At 58.1% G+C, this 18,014-nt stretch overlaps 2 protein-coding genes across 3 annotated transcripts; both read left to right on the top strand.

Annotated features, from left to right (window-relative positions):
• The first annotated feature begins 126 nt into the window (after positions 1-126).
• Positions 127-10,785, top strand: SEMA3F (sema domain, immunoglobulin domain (Ig), short basic domain, secreted, (semaphorin) 3F). Of its 2 annotated transcripts, XM_008576765.1 has the most exons (17): positions 127-299; positions 404-466; positions 569-688; positions 1,394-1,486; positions 3,034-3,127; positions 4,474-4,593; positions 4,841-4,980; positions 5,096-5,210; positions 5,378-5,447; positions 5,616-5,760; positions 6,708-6,930; positions 7,523-7,611; positions 7,723-7,764; positions 7,948-8,105; positions 8,329-8,396; positions 8,656-8,789; positions 9,467-10,785. In XM_008576765.1, the coding sequence occupies exons 1-17, from the start codon at positions 231-233 to the stop codon at positions 9,875-9,877; spliced, it is 2,154 nt and encodes a 717-aa protein (XP_008574987.1). In that variant the 5' UTR covers positions 127-230; the 3' UTR covers positions 9,878-10,785. The 2 variants fall into 2 exon arrangements, with proteins under 2 accessions (XP_008574987.1, XP_008574988.1); XM_008576766.1 differs by lacking the exon at positions 1,394-1,486.
• A 1,897-nt stretch (positions 10,786-12,682) lies between these two features.
• Positions 12,683-16,019, top strand: GNAT1 (guanine nucleotide binding protein (G protein), alpha transducing activity polypeptide 1). Its single transcript, XM_008576764.1, has 8 exons — positions 12,683-12,789; positions 14,143-14,185; positions 14,292-14,433; positions 14,534-14,691; positions 14,785-14,913; positions 15,161-15,290; positions 15,577-15,730; positions 15,829-16,019. The coding sequence occupies exons 1-8, from the start codon at positions 12,684-12,686 to the stop codon at positions 16,017-16,019; spliced, it is 1,053 nt and encodes a 350-aa protein (XP_008574986.1). The 5' UTR covers position 12,683.
• Positions 16,020-18,014: the final 1,995 nt, after the last annotated feature.

Here is an 18,014-nt window from a genome sequence, read left to right as displayed (position 1 = left end):
AAAAAAAAAAAAAAAAAGACAACTGTGTGGTGGGAGCCCAGAGGGAAACCTCATGGCGTCAGTACCCCCTCTGTCAAAGGGGGTACAACTGGATGGTCTCCTGAAGGTCCTCACTAGTGCCCTGCCCTCCACCCACAGAGCTGAAGGCCACAGGCACTGCCCACTTCTTCAACTTCCTGCTCAACACGACTGACTACCGGATCCTGCTCAAGGACGAGGACCACGACCGCATGTACGTGGGCAGCAAGGACTACGTGCTGTCCCTGGACCTGCACGACATCAACCGCGAACCCCTCATTGTAAGGACCAGGCCAGATGTGGGGCATGGGGGAGAAGGGGCGTGGAACCCCAGGGCTCAGGGCCTGTCCAGCAGGCAGCACCCTCTGACCTCCATCTCTGGCAGATCCACTGGGCAGCCTCCCCACAGCGCATTGAGGAGTGTGTGCTCTCGGGCAAGGATGGCAACGTGAGTGCAGTGGGCTCCACAGGGAAGGGGGCAGGTGATCCCAGAGAGGGAATGAGCCAGGCAGGTATCTGGGGACTGATGGAGCCTTCCTTCTGGCCCCAGGGTGAGTGCGGGAACTTCGTCAGGCTCATCCAGCCCTGGAATCGAACACACCTGTATGTGTGCGGGACAGGTGCCTACAACCCCATGTGCACCTACGTGAACCGAGGCCGCCGGGCCCAGGTAAGCCCCGCCCACCCTGGCACTGTGCTGTCCCCACTGGTGGCTGTATTCCAAGGGTCCTGATGGGAGGATGGGCTTGAGCCCCAGCCCTGCCACTTTGAGCCCTGTGACCTCGGGTGAGTGACTTCTTTCACCTCAATGAACCTCAGTTTCTTCACTTGAAAATGGGCTATCAGCTGCCTTTCTCCCAGGTCGGTGTGAGGGGAGGCAGTGAGCTAATGCTCCCAAAGCTCTTAGCACTGTGCCTGGCACAGAGTAAGCACTCGCTCCATATGTGACAATGATTCTCTTGCCTATTCCTGTGGACTGTGCCCCTGCGGCCAAGCTAGAGGGCCTGGCGGGGACCTCAGCGTCAAGAGGCTGGACGCCTGGGTCAGCTGCCATGTGGCCTGGAGGGAGCTGCCCCTTCCCCAGCTCTGCCCACCCTGCCTGCTTCTGCCCTTCTCCATTTCCATGTGGGCATGTGTGTGAGCTGGTGTGACCTTATAGGGCATGGATGAGAGCGACTGGACCTAAGGGGCACATGTGCGTGCAGGTGTGTGCCAAGCCTGTGTGTGTGTGCACATACATGCGCATATACGTACTCTGGGGGCCTGTGTTCTCACGTGTGTTCCTGGCCTGTGTGGTGTGTGAGGCTGGCAGCCCGAGCCCGCTCCCCCAGCCCCTGACACCCCCAGCTCTAACCCCTGTTCCTCGTCTTCTTAGGCCACACCATGGACTCAGACGCAGGTGGTCAGAGGCCGCGGCAGCAGAGCCACAGATGGTGCCCTCCACCCGATGCCCACAGCCCCACGCCAGGTGGGCCTCATCCCTCCAGGCCTTTGAAAGGCAGTCCTGCCTCTGAGCTGAACTCACCCTGGGCCTCAGTCCAGGCCAGCCTTCCCAGGGTCTTCCCTCTACCTCTCTGCCCCCACCCCATTCCCACCCCTTCCCCTGCAGTGCCCTCAGGCTCTGAAGCCATTCCTAGCTGGATTCATGTCAGCCTCAGTGTGAGCCCTGCAGGCAAGAAGTCATGAAGCCATCAGGTGGGGAGGACAGGAGCCCTGGGGACAGCTGTGCCTCAGAACACGTGTGTGTAGAGACCCAAGAGTACACACCAACACATACTTGGGCACCCCTTACTCAGCACCCAGAGTGGGAATGTGGCACATGGGTGCAGTTTGACACATTACTTCTACGTGTCCGTGCCCTGTGCCTCCCATGGGTCACCCAGTGGACACAGGTGTCCCGTACACTCACATGCTTGGAGCTCTTCTCCTGGGGTAGAGTTTGTCCACTAGTCATAACCTGGGCCTGGGCTGGGAGAACTGGGGCTGGGCAGGGGCGGGCAGGGGGGCAGGGGCTGCCGGTGAATGACAGTGTGTGTGTCTGTGGCAGGGAGTGCTGAAAAGCAGGATCATTCAAATTCTGTGTGCGTGTGTCTAGGGTATAAGCAGGGGTTCTGTGTGCTGGCAGTGATGTGTGTGAAGCTGTGTGTGCCGTCCCTGTGTGTGCAGGAAGTCACGTGTGCGGAGTGCAACTGGAAGCGGGCCTGTGTGCACCTTCCCATCACACCATCCTGCCACCTGCTGCCACCTCCTCCTGCCTCTGTGTCTCTGTCTCCCCTTTCCTTCTGCCTTTCCCTTCTGGCCTATGAGCTCATCCTGGTCCCAGTGCTTCCGCCAGCCTTCCTCCCAGCATCTTCCAGACTGGGCTGGGAAGCATAGGGGGCTTTTGGAATTCCATGTGGTCTGGGCTGGATCCTTTAACTCCTGGCTCTCTGGGGGGATTTTTGGAGCCTGGGGGCTCTGCGGAGGGGCAGGAAAAAGGCAATGGCCTACTGGTCCATCCTGAGGAGCACAGGTAGGGGATGAAGTCTGGAGACATAGTAACTTTAGAGCTCTTTGGCCTGGTTGGACCTGACAGGAAAGGACAGGCCCTTGACCAGTGCCCCCTGCCCTGGCCAAGTCTACAGCCCCTCCTTGGCCCAAGACAGGCAGCCGCAGCTCAAAGGGTTGTGCCTTGTGGCCCAAGGGGGCCTTGGTCAGAGTCTTCCTGAGTCTGTTGGCACAGAGGGGCTTTAGCCCCTAAAACCCCACTCGATGCCCATCTCATGGCCCCCAAGGTGGGGCCCTCTGAGACTTACCTCCTGGGTAAGGACTAGAACCAGGAATTGCCTTCCCCACAGCATGGTCCTGCCCTGGGAGATGTGATTGGATGGAGTTTACTCCCAAGGAGCTCTCGGGAGTGCAGGGGGTGGGCCCAGGTATCTCTATGGGGTCGTTCTCACCCTAGGAGCCTGATAATCTTACCCTTCCTGGTTGTGGGACTGCCTAGATGGTGCTGAGCCCCCCTCTGCCCTGCAGGATTACATCTTCTACCTGGAGCCTGAGAGACTCGAGTCAGGGAAGGGCAAGTGTCCATACGACCCCAAGCTGGACACAGCCTCAGCCCTCATCAGTGAGTGTCCCCACCCCACCCTGGTTCTACCGTCTGAATGTATGGCCTCTGGCACTGGAGGGAGGGTATGTGGCACCAACACTTACCCCAGGACAGAAACAGTGACTAGGCTTTCCCTGAACCCCCCAATGAGGCCCCACCTGGGGGGGGGGTGTGGTTCAGAGCCTGGTATGTCCTGAGGGGCGGAAACTAGGTGGTAGGAGCCTCCATCCAGCCTCTCTGGATGGGGGTGCTGGGGGCCCAGGTCCTACCCTGAAAAACAGTGTGGTCCATGCACAGCCCAGAGCCCTGCTAGCTGTAGGCTGCCTAGAAGAGAAGACAAGCTGAGTCTGTATCGGGCGTGGTGTGAGGGGTGGTTACATAGCACGTTCCTGGTATGTCTAGGAGGCTGGGAGAGGCCCACAAGGAAGCACCAGTGGAGAGTTCTGCCCTGTGACCAGCCAGGGAGAGCATGTTTCTGGTTTGGGCAGTTGTCTGGGAGAGTTGGGGGCTGTTCTCTGAGGAGAGGTTCTGTCTGGGGCCCCAGGAGCAGCTGCGGCCTCTACCCCCAGGTTGGGCAAGCCTACCACTGACCCTGGCTCATGCATTCTGCCTATTTTCTGGCTGTCCAACCCAGTCTGCCTTCTCAGAGCAGCTGTTGGGCACTGTGCCACCTCCAAGTCTGGGAAAGGCCCTTGGGGCAGGGGGCGGGCATTATCATCCCCCTCTTGAGTGAGAAGGTCTCAGCTTGATGGCAGAGCCGACCAGGGAGTCTGATGGGGGATGACAGGGCCTGCCCTGGGGGAATCTCAGAGGGAAGACATGGAGTGGTGTGCTGGAGCCAGCTCAGCTGTTAAATTTGCAGGAATTTTATGAGCCTATTGTTATTACTAAAAATTAAAAGCTATTATTAAAAATTAAATAAATTATATTAAAACAAATGTGATAACCAGAAAAGGTAACAAATACTCCAAACTCATTACTTCCTAATTATTTTACTACATTGTATTGTTATCTGTGCTCTTGTGGTTATTTACATCTATTGTATCTGTGGGGTAGAAATTCTGTGCAATGGTGTTGGCAGTTATTCCCAGCTCTGCTTTCAGTGACCTCAGGTTAGGAGCTTGAAATCAGCCGTGGTGGACTATTTACACCACAGAAATTGGCTATTGCTGCTAATCAGAGCTAATTGCTACTAATCCCAACCCTCCCAGAGCCAAGTGTTACCATTTACCAGCACCCTACTGGAGATATGATCATGCCTGGGGAGACTAAGGGGGGAGACAAGACCTTGCCCTGGAGGTCATTTGGGCTGTGCCCTGGCCCAAGCAAAAGGCAGACTCCCTGATCCACTGGCCCACCTGCAGATGAGGAGCTCTACGCTGGTGTCTACATTGATTTTATGGGCACTGATGCAGCCATCTTCCGCACACTCGGAAAGCAGACAGCCATGCGCACGGATCAGTACAACTCCCGGTGGCTCAATGGTGAGTGTGGCCTGCAAGACCTTTGGTGAGCGTTTGTCTGTTTTATGGCAAGGGGAAGATAAACAAACATATGTGCAGTTTTCGGCCTGTGACTGGCTGGGGTGGGGATAGTTTCTTGTCTGGAGAAGAACTGGAGGTGTTTTTGTACGAAGAACTGGAGGTGTTTTTGTACCTGGCTGGGGATTCTGTTGGGGAAAAGGCACCGTCAGAGGGAGGGCTCACCCAGCTGACCCCTGCCCACCTGCAGACCCCTCGTTCATCCATGCTGAGCTCATTCCTGACAGTGCAGAGCGCAATGATGACAAGCTCTACTTCTTCTTCCGCGAGCGGTCTGCAGAGGCACCGCAGAGCCCCGCTGTGTACGCGCGCATTGGGCGCATCTGCCTGGTATGCTGTCCCCTCTCCAGGCCCAGTCCTGGCTGTCAGCCCTGCTCCAACAGGGTCTTGGGGATGAGTGAGCTGATCTGACCCAGACTCCTACCCCCTACCCCCTACCCGCTAGAATGATGACGGTGGTCACTGCTGTCTGGTCAACAAGTGGAGCACATTCCTGAAGGCGCGGCTTGTCTGCTCTGTGCCGGGCGAGGATGGCATTGAGACTCATTTTGACGAGCTCCGTGAGTGCTCAGCAGACAGGCAGGGGCCTGTGACTGCAGCGGGAGAGATGGAGGCTGGATGGGTGGCCAGGGTACCTTTGGTGGGCCCCCTCCCCTGGGGAGGAGCGGGGGGGCCCTGGGGCTCCTGCCTAAGGCACCCTCTCAGTACCTTCTCCCTCTGTCCCCAGAGGATGTGTTTGTCCAGCAGACCCAGGATGTGAGGAACCCGGTCATTTATGCTGTCTTTACCTCCTCGGGGTGAGGCTGGGGTCGGGGCCAGCAGTGGCAAGCAAGGTGTGGCCAGATTGAGGGGTTAGAACTTGTGGAGGACTCCAGGCTGGGGGCAATCTGTGGGGTGGGGGAAGGCTGGGAGGGCCGTGGGCCGAGGTTTTCCCCATCCACAGCAACAGCTTGCCCTGCACACAGCTCCGTGTTCCGAGGCTCTGCTGTGTGTGTCTACTCCATGGCCGACATCCGCATGGTCTTCAACGGGCCCTTTGCCCACAAGGAAGGCCCCAACTACCAGTGGATGCCCTTCTCAGGGAAGATGCCCTACCCACGACCCGGCACGGTAAGGGCCCTGCTCACCTGCCTCTCCCCTTCCTCTCCTTCTAAGAGGCCTCCTGTGGACATGGGCCCCACCATCACAGAGCTCACAGCCAGTGAGGGAGGTGAACCATAACCCACACACAAACCCAGCATTCACAGCCAGCACCAGGCTGTGAAGGAACCGAGCCGGACCCCGAGACAAAGATGGGCAGGGTGTGATGGGCTGCTCCATGGGGGCCCTCTGAGGGGCTGCTTGGGAGCTGAAAGTTAGAAGGAAGGGCCAGCTTTGGTGGCTAACAGTAGGTAAGGAGGTGGGGAGTGGGCAGGGGCCAGGCCTGCGAGATCTGCAGCAATGGGAGACGTTTCACTTTATTTTGGTGTGACATGGACCACTACAGGAGTCTAGGCAGAACAACATGATCTGATCTCTTGCAGTGGGACAGGGAGGGGGAAAGCTGGTCTCAGCAGGTGTCAGGGAAGGCTTCCCACCAGAGGTGAACTTGGAGTTGAAGAATAGGCTGGAGTTAAGCTGTCAGGGGTGGAGAGCAGGATGAGCCCCAGGCAGGGGGAGCAGCTTCAGGGAAAAGGGAGAGTGTGCCTAAAGTGTTACGAGGACTTCAGGGCCTGCAGTCCGGCTGTGCAGGAGGAGGGGTGAGACTGGTGGAACAGCCAGAGAGGAAGGAGACAACAGGGTGGGGATGAGGACATGGGAGGGGAGTGGTCAGCTCTGCTAAATGCTGCCACAAGGTCATGGCGCATGAGGCCAGGGAGGTGGCTGTGGGATTTGGTCACATGGGACTTTGGGATCTTAGCAGGTCACGTGTAAGGCAGAAGCCTGGAGAGCGGGTTTTGAAGAGCAGAGTAGGTAGAGGTGGTGGGACAGACGGGACAGAGGCCTCTCCTGAAGCTAGTGGGTCTGGTGTGGCCCATCCGGGCAGCTTGGGACTGACACTCATCACCTGCCTACAGTGCCCTGGCGGAACCTTCACGCCATCCATGAAGTCCACCAAGGACTATCCTGACGAAGTGATCAACTTCATGCGCAGCCACCCACTCATGTACCAGGCCGTTTACCCTCTGCAGCGGCGGCCCCTGGTGGTCCGCACGGGTGCTCCTTACCGTCTCACCACTGTCGCTGTGGACCAAGTGGATGCAGCCGACGGGCGCTATGAGGTGCTTTTCCTGGGCACAGGTACCCACTGCTGCTCCCGGCCCCTACAATGTGGGGCCCACTGGGTAGGTGGGGGGTGCCAATCTGTGGGGCTGAGACCTGCCCTGCTGGGAATTGCTATAGGCTTGTCAAGGTCAACTCTTTCTCCCTCATCCTTTGTAGCTTCTCTCTACTTCTAAGATAACTGAGGCTAGGGATGGGAAGACTCCATTCCATGTATGGCAGGAGAGGGGTGGAGACAGATGACAGACACCCCCAGGATACACAGGTCCAAATACTGACACACATGCTTGCGAGTGCATGTGCACATGAAAGTGTATCCACCACAGCTCCAGGAGCCCCCAGCACAAGGGAATGCCTCAGTGTCCTGTTCTCAGCAGGGCCCAAAATGAGGGTCTGGGTGGGGGGGGCAGACACTGGCCATTACCCCCTTTCTCTGGATCTGTCCCCTCTGACCTCTTCCCCTCATCCCAGGGAATCCCTTCAAGCGTGGCACAGAGCTCCTGCTCTACTGCCCTAGGGGGGTTTGAGCCCTGGTGGGGGTAGGGGCTGAGGCTGGTGCCCCTTCCCCAGTATCCCCAGCCCCACTGAGGCCCTGCCCGGCCCGTTCCAGACCGCGGGACAGTGCAGAAGGTCATTGTGCTGCCCAAGGATGACCAGGAGATGGAGGAGCTCATGCTGGAGGAGGTGGAGGTCTTCAAGGTAGGTGTGGAACCACCAAGTCTTCTCCCTACCTTGACCCTTCCCAGTCCCAGCCCCTAGGTCAGGGCAGGGAGGGAGTGCCCAGGTTCTCAAGCTGATTCCTTTTTCCAGGACCCAGCACCTATTAAGACCATGACCATCTCTTCCAAGAGGGTGAGTCTTTGGTGAAGTGGGTTAGGGGTAGAGAAGGAGTCTGTATTCCCTTGGGGTCATGTCCTTGGCCCAGGGGTGGGGAAACGGAGGCATGGAACAGGGAAGAGAAGGAGTCCAGACCAACTGGCTGCTGATGGGGACTGGCTGTGGGGAGGGAACTGACAAGCCTCTGCCTCCCCCCAGCAACAACTGTACGTGGCCTCAGCTGTGGGTGTCACACATCTGAGCCTGCACCGCTGCCAGGCCTATGGGGCCGCCTGTGCCGACTGCTGTCTCGCCCGGGACCCTTACTGCGCCTGGGATGGCCAGGCCTGCTCCCGCTACACAGCATCCTCCAAAAGGTGTGGACCTTCAGACCCTTGAGGTTTTAGCCACCAGATCCAGGGTCCTGTCCTGGGGGTTTGGAGGTAGAGAGGGCATTCATTACCCTGGGAGAGTCTATGAATGAGACATCACTGCCCTGGGGATACAGGGCCCTGCTCTGGAGTCTTAGGGTGCAGGGACCTGGGGGGAGGGGCAAGCTTTCAGGGAGCTGCTCTCAGGAACTATTCTGTCTTCATCCAGGCGGAGCCGCCGGCAGGACGTCCGGCATGGAAACCCCATCAGGCAGTGCCGTGGGTTCAACTCCAATGGTGAGTGTGCTGGGCCTCACCCCTGGGTGCTCCTCACACTCCCCTCCACTGTAAGGATTCTCAGACAGTTGGTGGGGGTGAGAGGACTTGGGGTTTTAGAGATGGGACATCCCTGGTCATCCCCTCTAGGAGTAGATAGATGCCCAGTGGTGTAGCCCTGCCTTTATGGGTGGGTGCCCCTCAGTGCCTGCCCCTCACCAGCCAGTGGGCTGCCCAGAGCCAATGCTGCTCTTACTCAGAGCGCCCTCTTGATCTACAGCCAACAAGAATGCCGTGGAGTCTGTGCAGTACGGTGTGGCAGGCAGCGCAGCCTTCCTGGAGTGCCAGCCCCGCTCGCCTCAGGCCACTGTGAAATGGCTGTTCCAGCGAGATCCCAATGACCGGCGCCGAGAGGTGAGTTCCTGTGCCCCACAGTCCTGCACCGTGGGTATGGAGTCCCTTGTATGGTGGAAATTTCATGTGGGTGAAATGTAGCATAGAGGCCAATCTGGGGATGCTCTCATTCCATGAAACCCCTTCCAAATTTCCTTCCCTACGTGAAAACCATTTGAGTGAAACTAGTTATGTGAAAATTCCATGGGACAGGCATAATTATATGGAAACCATTTATAGGTTTGCCTCTTTACATGAAAATCCCATATATGGACCCAGTGGGAATATACCTTCTTGTATGGAAGCATCGTGTGGATGAGTTCCACTATATGGAAATTCTGTGGGTAGCCCTCACTTTATGGAAATGCCTTACAGGTGTCCCTCTTTATATGGAAATTGTATGTGGGTGCCCCAACTGCGGTACTCTCATTAAATGGAAATTCTCTGTGTGTGCTCCAAAATTCTCTCATTGTACATAACCTCCTTATGGTCAACCCTCCTGAAATGGAAATATGTATGGATGCCTTATTCAGATCTCTCTCGTTATATGGAAACTTCATGTGGGTTTTCCTTGGTATATGGAAATTCCACATGGGTACCCCTATGTGGAATGGCCACAAAGGTGGTCTGATCTGGGAGCTGGCTAGGGCAGCTGGGTGGTCACACAGCCCCTGAGTCCCTGCTCCCTGCACCTGCAGATTCGTGCAGAAGACCGCTTCCTGCGCACAGAGCAGGGTCTGTTGCTTCGAGCGCTGCAGCTTGGTGATCGTGGCCTCTACTCCTGCACAGCCACTGAGAACAACTTCAAGCACGTCGTCACACGGGTGCAGCTGCATGTACTGGGCCGGGACGCCGTCCATGCTGCCCTCTTCCCACTGCTGGCTGGGAGCGCCCCACCGCCCCCAGGCGCAGGACCCCCCACACCTTCTTACCAGGAGCTGGCCCAGCTGCTGGCCCAGCCAGAAGTGGGCCTCATCCACCAGTACTGCCAGGGTTACTGGCGCCATGTGCCCCCCAGCCCTAGGGAGGCCCCAGGGGTACCCAGGCTTCCTGAGCCCCAGGACCAGAAAAAACCCCGGAACCGTCGGCACCACCCTCCGGACACATGAGGCCAGCTGCCTGAGCCCAGCAATGGGCCAGCTAAGCCCTCCTCCCTTTTAATATAAAAGATATATATATATATATAAAATCTATATTCTATACACACCCTGCCCCTGCAAAGACAGTATTTATTGGTGGGTTGTATATAGCCTGCCTCAGCGGCTAGAACTTAGACCCATGCTGGTCAAAGACAGCAGAAAGCAGAGCCCACCTAACCAGGCCCAGCCAGTTGGCAGGGCCAGACTACACAGTCCCCAGGCTCAACTGGAAGTCTACTTGCTTGACGGCCACCGCCAAGACCTACAGGACACAGGGAGGGAGCAAGCCCTACTTGGATGGTGCACAGACTACACCTTTGCCAATGTGTGCTGCCAACCCATGCTGTGACAGACACGGATGTGAGGACAACTTTGGAGGCTGAGGGTGGGGGTTCAGGTGCACTAAGAGAAGGGAAGGGGCTGTCACAGGATGTTGGCTCCTGCCTGGGTTGGGGGCACTCAGTCAAGGCCAACCCCTTCCCAGGTATTTATTCTCTATTTATTGGGGACAGGAGGAGTCCTGCCTGAGTTGGGCAGTACCTTCAGCCCCTTCTCCTCTCCCTGCCATTGCCACCTTCTACCTCCTTAGCTTTTCCTGTGCCATCTGGACTCAGGCTGGGAGAATAGCAGAGGGGCCAGGTGCAGGCAAGGTTGAGGGGAGCCCCCCAGGCCCAAGGGGAGAGGGGGCCATGATGGAGGCCTGGGGCCTGCAGGGGCTCCCTGGAGCTCCCTTCTGCCCACCACGTCAGGCGATGGGTGTAAATAGCTCTACGGGGCAGTTGGGTAGATGGGTGGAGGCTCCTGGTGGCCCTCTGTTGCCCAGGCCACAGCCGCCCTTGGGTTCCATCTTGCTAATAAACACTGGCTCTGGGACTAGACTTTGGCCTCTCTCCTTGGTGGGGGGGTTTAGGGTCACAACCGGTGGGCAAAGGGAGCCACACTGGGGGGCTGGAAGGCAGTGGATTGGCCCCACTATAAACAATCCCAATATGTAGAAACCAGTTTTGGTTTAACAAACTTGGGCTCCAAGAGCCCCAGGGCCAACTCACAATATGGGGGGTAGGGGAGGGTGGGTGGAGCCCAAAGGCTGAAAGTGGCACAGATGAAACAGGCTTGCTCCTGGACAGATCCCCCCCTCTCCTAGCAGGGTGGGTGTCACAGCTGCCAGCCTGTGATTGGAACCAGTGTCTACTTCCCATGCTTCCTGTTTAGGGACAGCCTTCAGTGCTCAATGTCTGGGGCCCTGGCACCCCCTCGTGGTCTCGAGTCTGTGGCCAACTTGAGTACTAAAAGACAGCCAGCTTTCAGGGAGGGAGTCCAGACAAGAGGCTCAGGGCCCCTGGAGGGGGCCTTGAAAGACCAAGATTTGGGTTTTCTGTTGGGGGTGGGGGTGGGAAATCTCTAGAGCCTGGGAGCTCAACACTGGGAACTCAGCCTGAACCACTTCTGCCCAGCAGTACACCCTGCACATGAACAGAACACCAGACCCCTCAGCTGAGGCAGGCGGGCCATATAGGTACCCCTAGGCAGGTCCCATGGCATCCACAGGAGACAAAGCAGGAGCAGGGCAGGTGAGCCCCTCTTCCATGCCCCAGGGAGCAACAGACCTGCTTTGGAACTCAGTTTCCCCATCTGACAACAGGCCTGCAAAACATTCTCTGCAAGAGCCCAGCCACGTCTGCAGATCAGAGACATAGTTGCACCTAAATACACATGTACACATAGTCACAGGCATGTGCAAGCACATGCACACACACATACATAAATGTACACACGCAGGTACACATGCCCAAGTAAACACTGGCATGCTCATGTGTGCACAGGCAAGTGCACACTAACACACATTGCACATGTACAGCATTTGCACATTCAAGCACATGTGCACATGAGGAGAGATGCACAAAACTGCCTCCACATGTACACACAGGTACACATATGCAAACGTGTTGAGTCATTGCTTGCTTGATGCCGGTAAAGGACGGACACATACACCCAGGCATACATAGCAGACAGACACGCCCACCAGAGTCCATCAGGAACAAGCATGTGGAGAATGTACTCAGGGTCAGATCCAGCCCTCGGGATGAGGTAAATTTAATGCCCACCTTTTCCCTCTTGACTACCTGCAGAGCATAGAACCCTGGTCCAGAGTCACCCAGCCCATCTCAACCATGTCTTCCTGTGTGACCTTTTAAGCCTCCACTCCCTCATCAGTAAAATGTGGTTGATGATATGGACACTCGTCCCCTAGGGCCAGTGTGAGCTTACAGCACAATAAGGAGCGGTGCTGAGTCCAGTGCTGGGCAGGCAGCAAGCGCCCCATGCATGCTTCTCCCTCTACACCTTCCTGCTGCCAGCCCCACCCCCATTGCTCCCACCCACAAGGCTCCAGAGCCCATCCTCCCCTTTCTCAGCCCTGATCCTACCAAACATGTAGGGGTGGAGGCCGGACTGTCTCCGGGGCCTCTCCTGGAGGGTTGGGGAAAGCAGAGGGGGTGCAGAGTCAGCGGTTGAGGGATTGGGGCCACACTAGCCTGATTAGAATGGGGGTGCTGAGCTGGATTCACCTGTCCTTGTCTCTGATTGGCTCTTGGGCACCCCCAGTCCCTAAATCCCACTAAGAAGCCCCACAAGGGCCTGCACAGGTCTGTGGAGAGCCACTTGATTTCAGGTCCTCCTGGGGCCAGAAGGGTGACTGGGGAGGCCTGGCTCTTGGGATCACCTCCATCCAGAAGAGCCACCTGCCCACCCTGTCCCTTTACCTGCTGCTGGGATCATGGGGGCTGGGGCCAGCGCTGAGGAGAAGCACTCCAGGGAGCTGGAAAAGAAGCTGAAAGAGGATGCTGAGAAGGATGCTCGAACCGTGAAACTGCTGCTTCTGGGTAGGGGTGAGGGCCCAGGTGGAGCCACTGCCACCAGGTCAGCGGCCTGGGGGCAGGCAGGCATCCCTTCTGTGAAGCAGGGGTTCCTTGGAAAGTAGAGTGAGCCTGCAACAGGGTAGGGAACAGAGTGGGAGCTTTGGCTAGGCAAAGGTAGGCCTGACAGGTAATGTCCCTATCCCCCAAAGCTGGGCATCCCATGAAGCCACTCTCCGAAGGGCTCTGCCTCAGACAACCTCCTCTCCCCAGAAGCGTGCGCCAACCACACTTTTGTACAAGTGTGTATGATGCACTTTTGTCCTGGCTGGACTCCCTAAAGCTCTAGCCTTTGATCTGATGGGTCTGCTAGAAAGGGCTCAGAAACCAGGGCCCTCACTGGAAACCCCACATAGGGCTGCTCCCTTGGGAAGGTCATAGTACTCTGGGGAGTAGGGAGTCTCTGGGACCACCCAGATCCACAAACAATGGCCCTCAGGTGCCAAAGCTTTACTGCTGGCAGACCTACAAAGCAGCTAAAGGGGGCGGAGGGGTACTGAGGTCCAGTGAGGAATAGATAAAGCCCTGTCCATGGTGCCATGGGTAGTGAAGGGAAGTGGGGCTGATCCAGGCCTGCCTCAAGATCACTGCCGAATCCCCCAAGATGAAGGATCTGCTTTAAGAGGGACAGGCAGGCTCCATCCAAGCTTTCCTAAGTCCAGTCAACCAGCTGGAGGTGGGCAGAAGGACCAAGCCAGGGCCCCACCCCATACCGGGGAAGGCAGAGAGGCTAAGCCAGCAATCTCATTAACTGTGCCCAACGCCCTCGCGGGGGGTAGGCTAGGAAGGGATGTCAGCTCTGCCCTTTCCCCCATCCAAAGGTGCTAATTCCCTCTGAGCCTCTGGGAGACACCTCCCTCCTCCCTTCCCCCCCTCCGCCACCCCTTTCAGGTGAAAAGCAGGGGTTGACCCGCCTTAAATAATTCCCTGCCTGAAGTACCAGAGAAAACCCACAAGATGGCGCTCCAGGATTTCTTTATTTTGGTCTCCCAGCATCATAAAGGCTGTGTATACTAGGGTCTTGGGGACTTCCCCGCCACCCAGCACCACGCACCCCACACAGTTGAGGCCGTTGGTTCCCCTCGCCGGCCCCCTTTGTCACTTTCCTGATATTTACAAAAGTTTTGCCTCCAGGGCGTGAGAAGCTTACTTTGAATTGGCGGGGGCGGGAGGAGGGCAGACGTGACGGAGGGTCGGGCTGGCGCCCAGGCCTCTTCGCTGCGGGTCCACCTGGCCGACTCGGGCCCGCCCCATCTTACGGTCTCATTGTGGGAGCCGGGAGGCGGTCAGCGCGGCTCTGAGGTACGGCTTCCCTTTCAGGTGCAGGTGAGTCCGGGAAGAGCACCATCGTCAAGCAGATGAAGTGAGTGCCCCCTCCCCTACCGAGGCCCCCGGGGGAGGGCGCATACACCGGGCCCGTCCTTCCCCACTGGCCCGTGAGGCACTGACCCTGCTCGCCCCGGCCGCAGGATTATCCACCAGGACGGGTACTCGCTGGAAGAGTGCCTGGAGTTCATTGCCATCATCTACGGTAACACGCTGCAGTCCATCCTGGCCATTGTGCGCGCCATGACCACGCTCAACATCCAGTACGGAGACTCTGCGCGCCAGGTGCGCCAGGAGGCGGCTGGAGCAGGGCCTCCGCGGACTCGAGGCGCCCAGCAGGGCCCATGTCCACGGTCACCACCAACCGCTCCCATCCTACCCCCAGGACGACGCCCGGAAGCTGATGCACATGGCAGACACGATCGAGGAAGGCACAATGCCCAAGGAGATGTCGGACATCATCCAGCGGCTGTGGAAGGACTCGGGTATCCAGGCCTGTTTCGACCGCGCCTCGGAGTACCAGCTCAACGATTCGGCGGGCTAGTGAGCACGCAGGCGGGGTGTGGGGGTGCGGGCGGGGCCCTGCCATGCCCCTCCACGCCTCCCACTCCACCCTCACCCCCGGGTCTCCCGCAGCTACCTCTCGGATCTGGAGCGCCTGGTAACCCCGGGCTACGTGCCCACTGAGCAGGACGTGCTGCGCTCACGTGTCAAGACCACGGGCATCATCGAGACGCAGTTCTCCTTCAAGGACCTCAATTTCCGGTAAGACACAGAGCCCTTGCTCAGGGGCCTGCCCGGGAGATCGCGCCGAGGCCCTGTCCTGTCCCAGAGGTCCCATCCCTACGAGAAACCCTGCGCCTTCTCGGACACTCCCCCAGCAGAATGGCCCGGCCCCTCCAGATGCCAGTCCCATCTGAGAGCTCCCCAACCTGCATAGAGAGGAGAGGGGATGCCTGTGGGGGCGTCCGGGGGGCCCGATGCGCGGGTTCAGGCCCACACGGCCCCACAGGATGTTCGACGTGGGCGGGCAGCGCTCAGAGCGCAAGAAGTGGATCCACTGCTTCGAGGGCGTGACCTGCATTATCTTCATCGCTGCGCTGAGCGCCTACGACATGGTGCTAGTGGAGGACGACGAAGTGGTGAGTGCCAGTAGGGCCTAAGTCTCCTAAAGGCAGATGGAAACAGTGCTGTGGAAGGGTAAGCGTCTGGCTGGGGAGGTTCATTCCATAGCGGTCTGAAGGAGGCGAGGAGGCAGCCAGCAGCCCCGCTTAAGGGGGCAATGTGGGAGGCTGTCTGTGAGCCGTCTGACCGGGGCAGCCCCCAGTGCCCGGGAGCCCAGAGATCCGGGGCTGGCCTGTCAGAGGCGGCCCGCGTGGGAGCGGTTGCCCTTGTCCCCTGGTGCCCGACAGCTGCTGCTTTCCTCAGAACCGTATGCACGAGAGCCTGCACCTGTTCAACAGCATCTGCAACCACCGCTACTTCGCCACCACGTCCATCGTGCTCTTTCTCAACAAGAAGGACGTTTTCTCCGAGAAGATAAAGAAGGCCCACCTCAGCATCTGTTTTCCGGACTACGACGGTGGGAATCCCTGGTCCTGCCACCAGGCGGAGTCCCAGCCCCACGATCTCGCCCGGGGAAGGGTCGGGGCAGCGAGTAAGAGCTCCCCTCCCCCGCAGGGCCCAACACGTATGAGGACGCTGGCAACTACATCAAGGTGCAGTTCCTCGAGCTCAACATGCGGCGCGACGTGAAGGAGATCTATTCCCACATGACTTGCGCCACGGACACACAGAACGTCAAGTTTGTCTTCGACGCTGTCACCGACATCATCATCAAGGAGAACCTCAAAGACTGCGGCCTCTTCTGAGGTGGGATCCTCGATGGCCTGGCCGGACGCACCCTTCTCTTCCCGCATAGTCTCAGTACCCCAAGCCGCTCCCCCAGCTTCCCTCCCACCTCACTACTGCTGACCCCGCCTCAGACCATCAGGCCTCGCCCCAGCTCTCCAGCCTCACTCCGCTTCCTAGCGCCCCACCCCCAAATCCCAGACTCAACGCTTCCAGGCCCCACCTGGCTCCTCAGGCTACACCCCACTGCCACAGTCCCCTCCCCCAGCTCACAAGTCCTGCCCATTTACCCCTTTTGATCCGGCCCCCACGCCCCAGGTGTCACTGCTTCCAGGGCCGCCATTCACACCAATGCCTAAACCGATTTGTTTTGAGTCCCAGGGATGCTGACTCGGTTCCCTTTTCTCTTCACAGGTGCAAGTCCCTTACCCTGAGACCCTGTAGCCCTAGCTGCCTTGTAGCCCCAGCCCCCCTGGACTCCTGGGCTCCAGCCTGCCACGCGGCCAGCCACAGACCCAAAGCCTGAGCCCTGCTAGCCTTGAGGCCCAGACCCTCCCCTGTACCCCCCCCCCCCAATCCTGGCCCTGCCTTTCACCTTCTGGCTGCATTGGCCTCTTGGACTTACAGCAGCCAGCCCCAGCTAGGAAAGGGAAGGACTTGGGGCAGCTGGAGTTTGCAGTGACTCAGCAGTGCCTGCCTGACCAATCTCCTGCGGCTCTCCTGCCCTTGGGAGCCCATGACTCACCTGGTGAGTCTGGGCTCAGCAAACAGCCCTCCCTCCCAGAGTTTCATGAAGGGCTGGGGGTATCCCTCCCCCAAGCAGGCCTCTATGTGACAAGTCTGATACTTGTCTACCCAGTGGCTGGTGACTATCCCTCCCAACAGTTTCAGGGGTCCAAAGTCCAAGCTAGCTCTCTCCTGCAGATCCTCCACATAGATAAATTAGTGAGTGGGGGACAGATCTGGGAACCCCTGGGTGCCATGGAGAGACCCAAGCCAGACCTTTCCCCAAGTAACAGGCTCAGAGTAACCCCTAAACCCTGCCCCCCCCCAGGATCTGCCCCTCTGTCCTTGGAAGCCAGATCCACACCCCACCTCATCCACCCACACACAGTACTCTGGGCAGATCAGTACTCTGGGATGGTCTGTTGATGGAGGGTACTGTTGACACCAGCTAGGGCCAATAGTCGAGCTGTACTGAGAGGTGGCTGGGGGTAGAGTCCAGCTCCCATCGATCAGCCTCAGGCAGAGGATGCAAGATTATATGGAGACCCAGGCTGTGCCCAAAGAGGTCTACCTCAGTTGAGGTTACAAGCAAACCTAGGTGACTGTCTTGTCCCTGCCACCAGATTCTCTTGCCCTCTCCATTCAGGGCCCATTCCTGGGCAGGGAAAACTGAGGGCCATGCCTGAACCACTGGGGATGAAAGCCCATGTCCCCCACGTCCCTGCTCCCTCCTTCCTCATCAAGCACTGAGTCTTTGCTTATGCCCATGGGCCAGGGCCTGTGCTGCAGTCCGGGACAAGGAGCTTCCATCTGGCAAGGCCAGAGCAAAATTTGGACACCTCTCAGCTAGATGTGCAGACTCAGCAATAAACCTTTGCATCAGGCCCCAACTGTGCTTTCTTGGGGGGAGCTTAATTATCATAAGTCATGGGAATCATTAAGTGCCCAGTGCAGGGCTTGACATGAGGTGGGAAGATGGCCCCTTCCAAGGAGAAGCACCTGGGTGGACATGGTGGGGGGCACTTTTGGGGGTATGGGACCAACTCATGCCTCTTGAGGGGAATCGAAGTAGGGAGGAGCTGTGGGCAATGTTCACTGGGACAGTCTTGGATCAAGAGGGAGTTTTGGGGCCGGCCCGGTGGCGCACTGCTACAGTGCGCCGCTTGGGAGCGCGGTGGCGCTCCCNTGAGGGTTGCGATCCCGTTCGCGGTCCAGGTCCGGTATGGGCGCGACACTGAGGGTTGCGATCCGTTGCCGGTCACGAAAAAAGAGACAAGAAGGAAAAAAAA

Source organism: Galeopterus variegatus, unplaced genomic scaffold (assembly GCF_000696425.1).
Source record: "Galeopterus variegatus unplaced genomic scaffold, G_variegatus-3.0.2 Scaffold1394, whole genome shotgun sequence".
Lineage (NCBI taxonomy): Eukaryota > Metazoa > Chordata > Mammalia > Dermoptera > Cynocephalidae > Galeopterus > Galeopterus variegatus.
The sequence above is the reverse complement of the archived record's forward strand: the minus strand, read 5'-3'. Positions and strand labels throughout refer to the sequence as shown.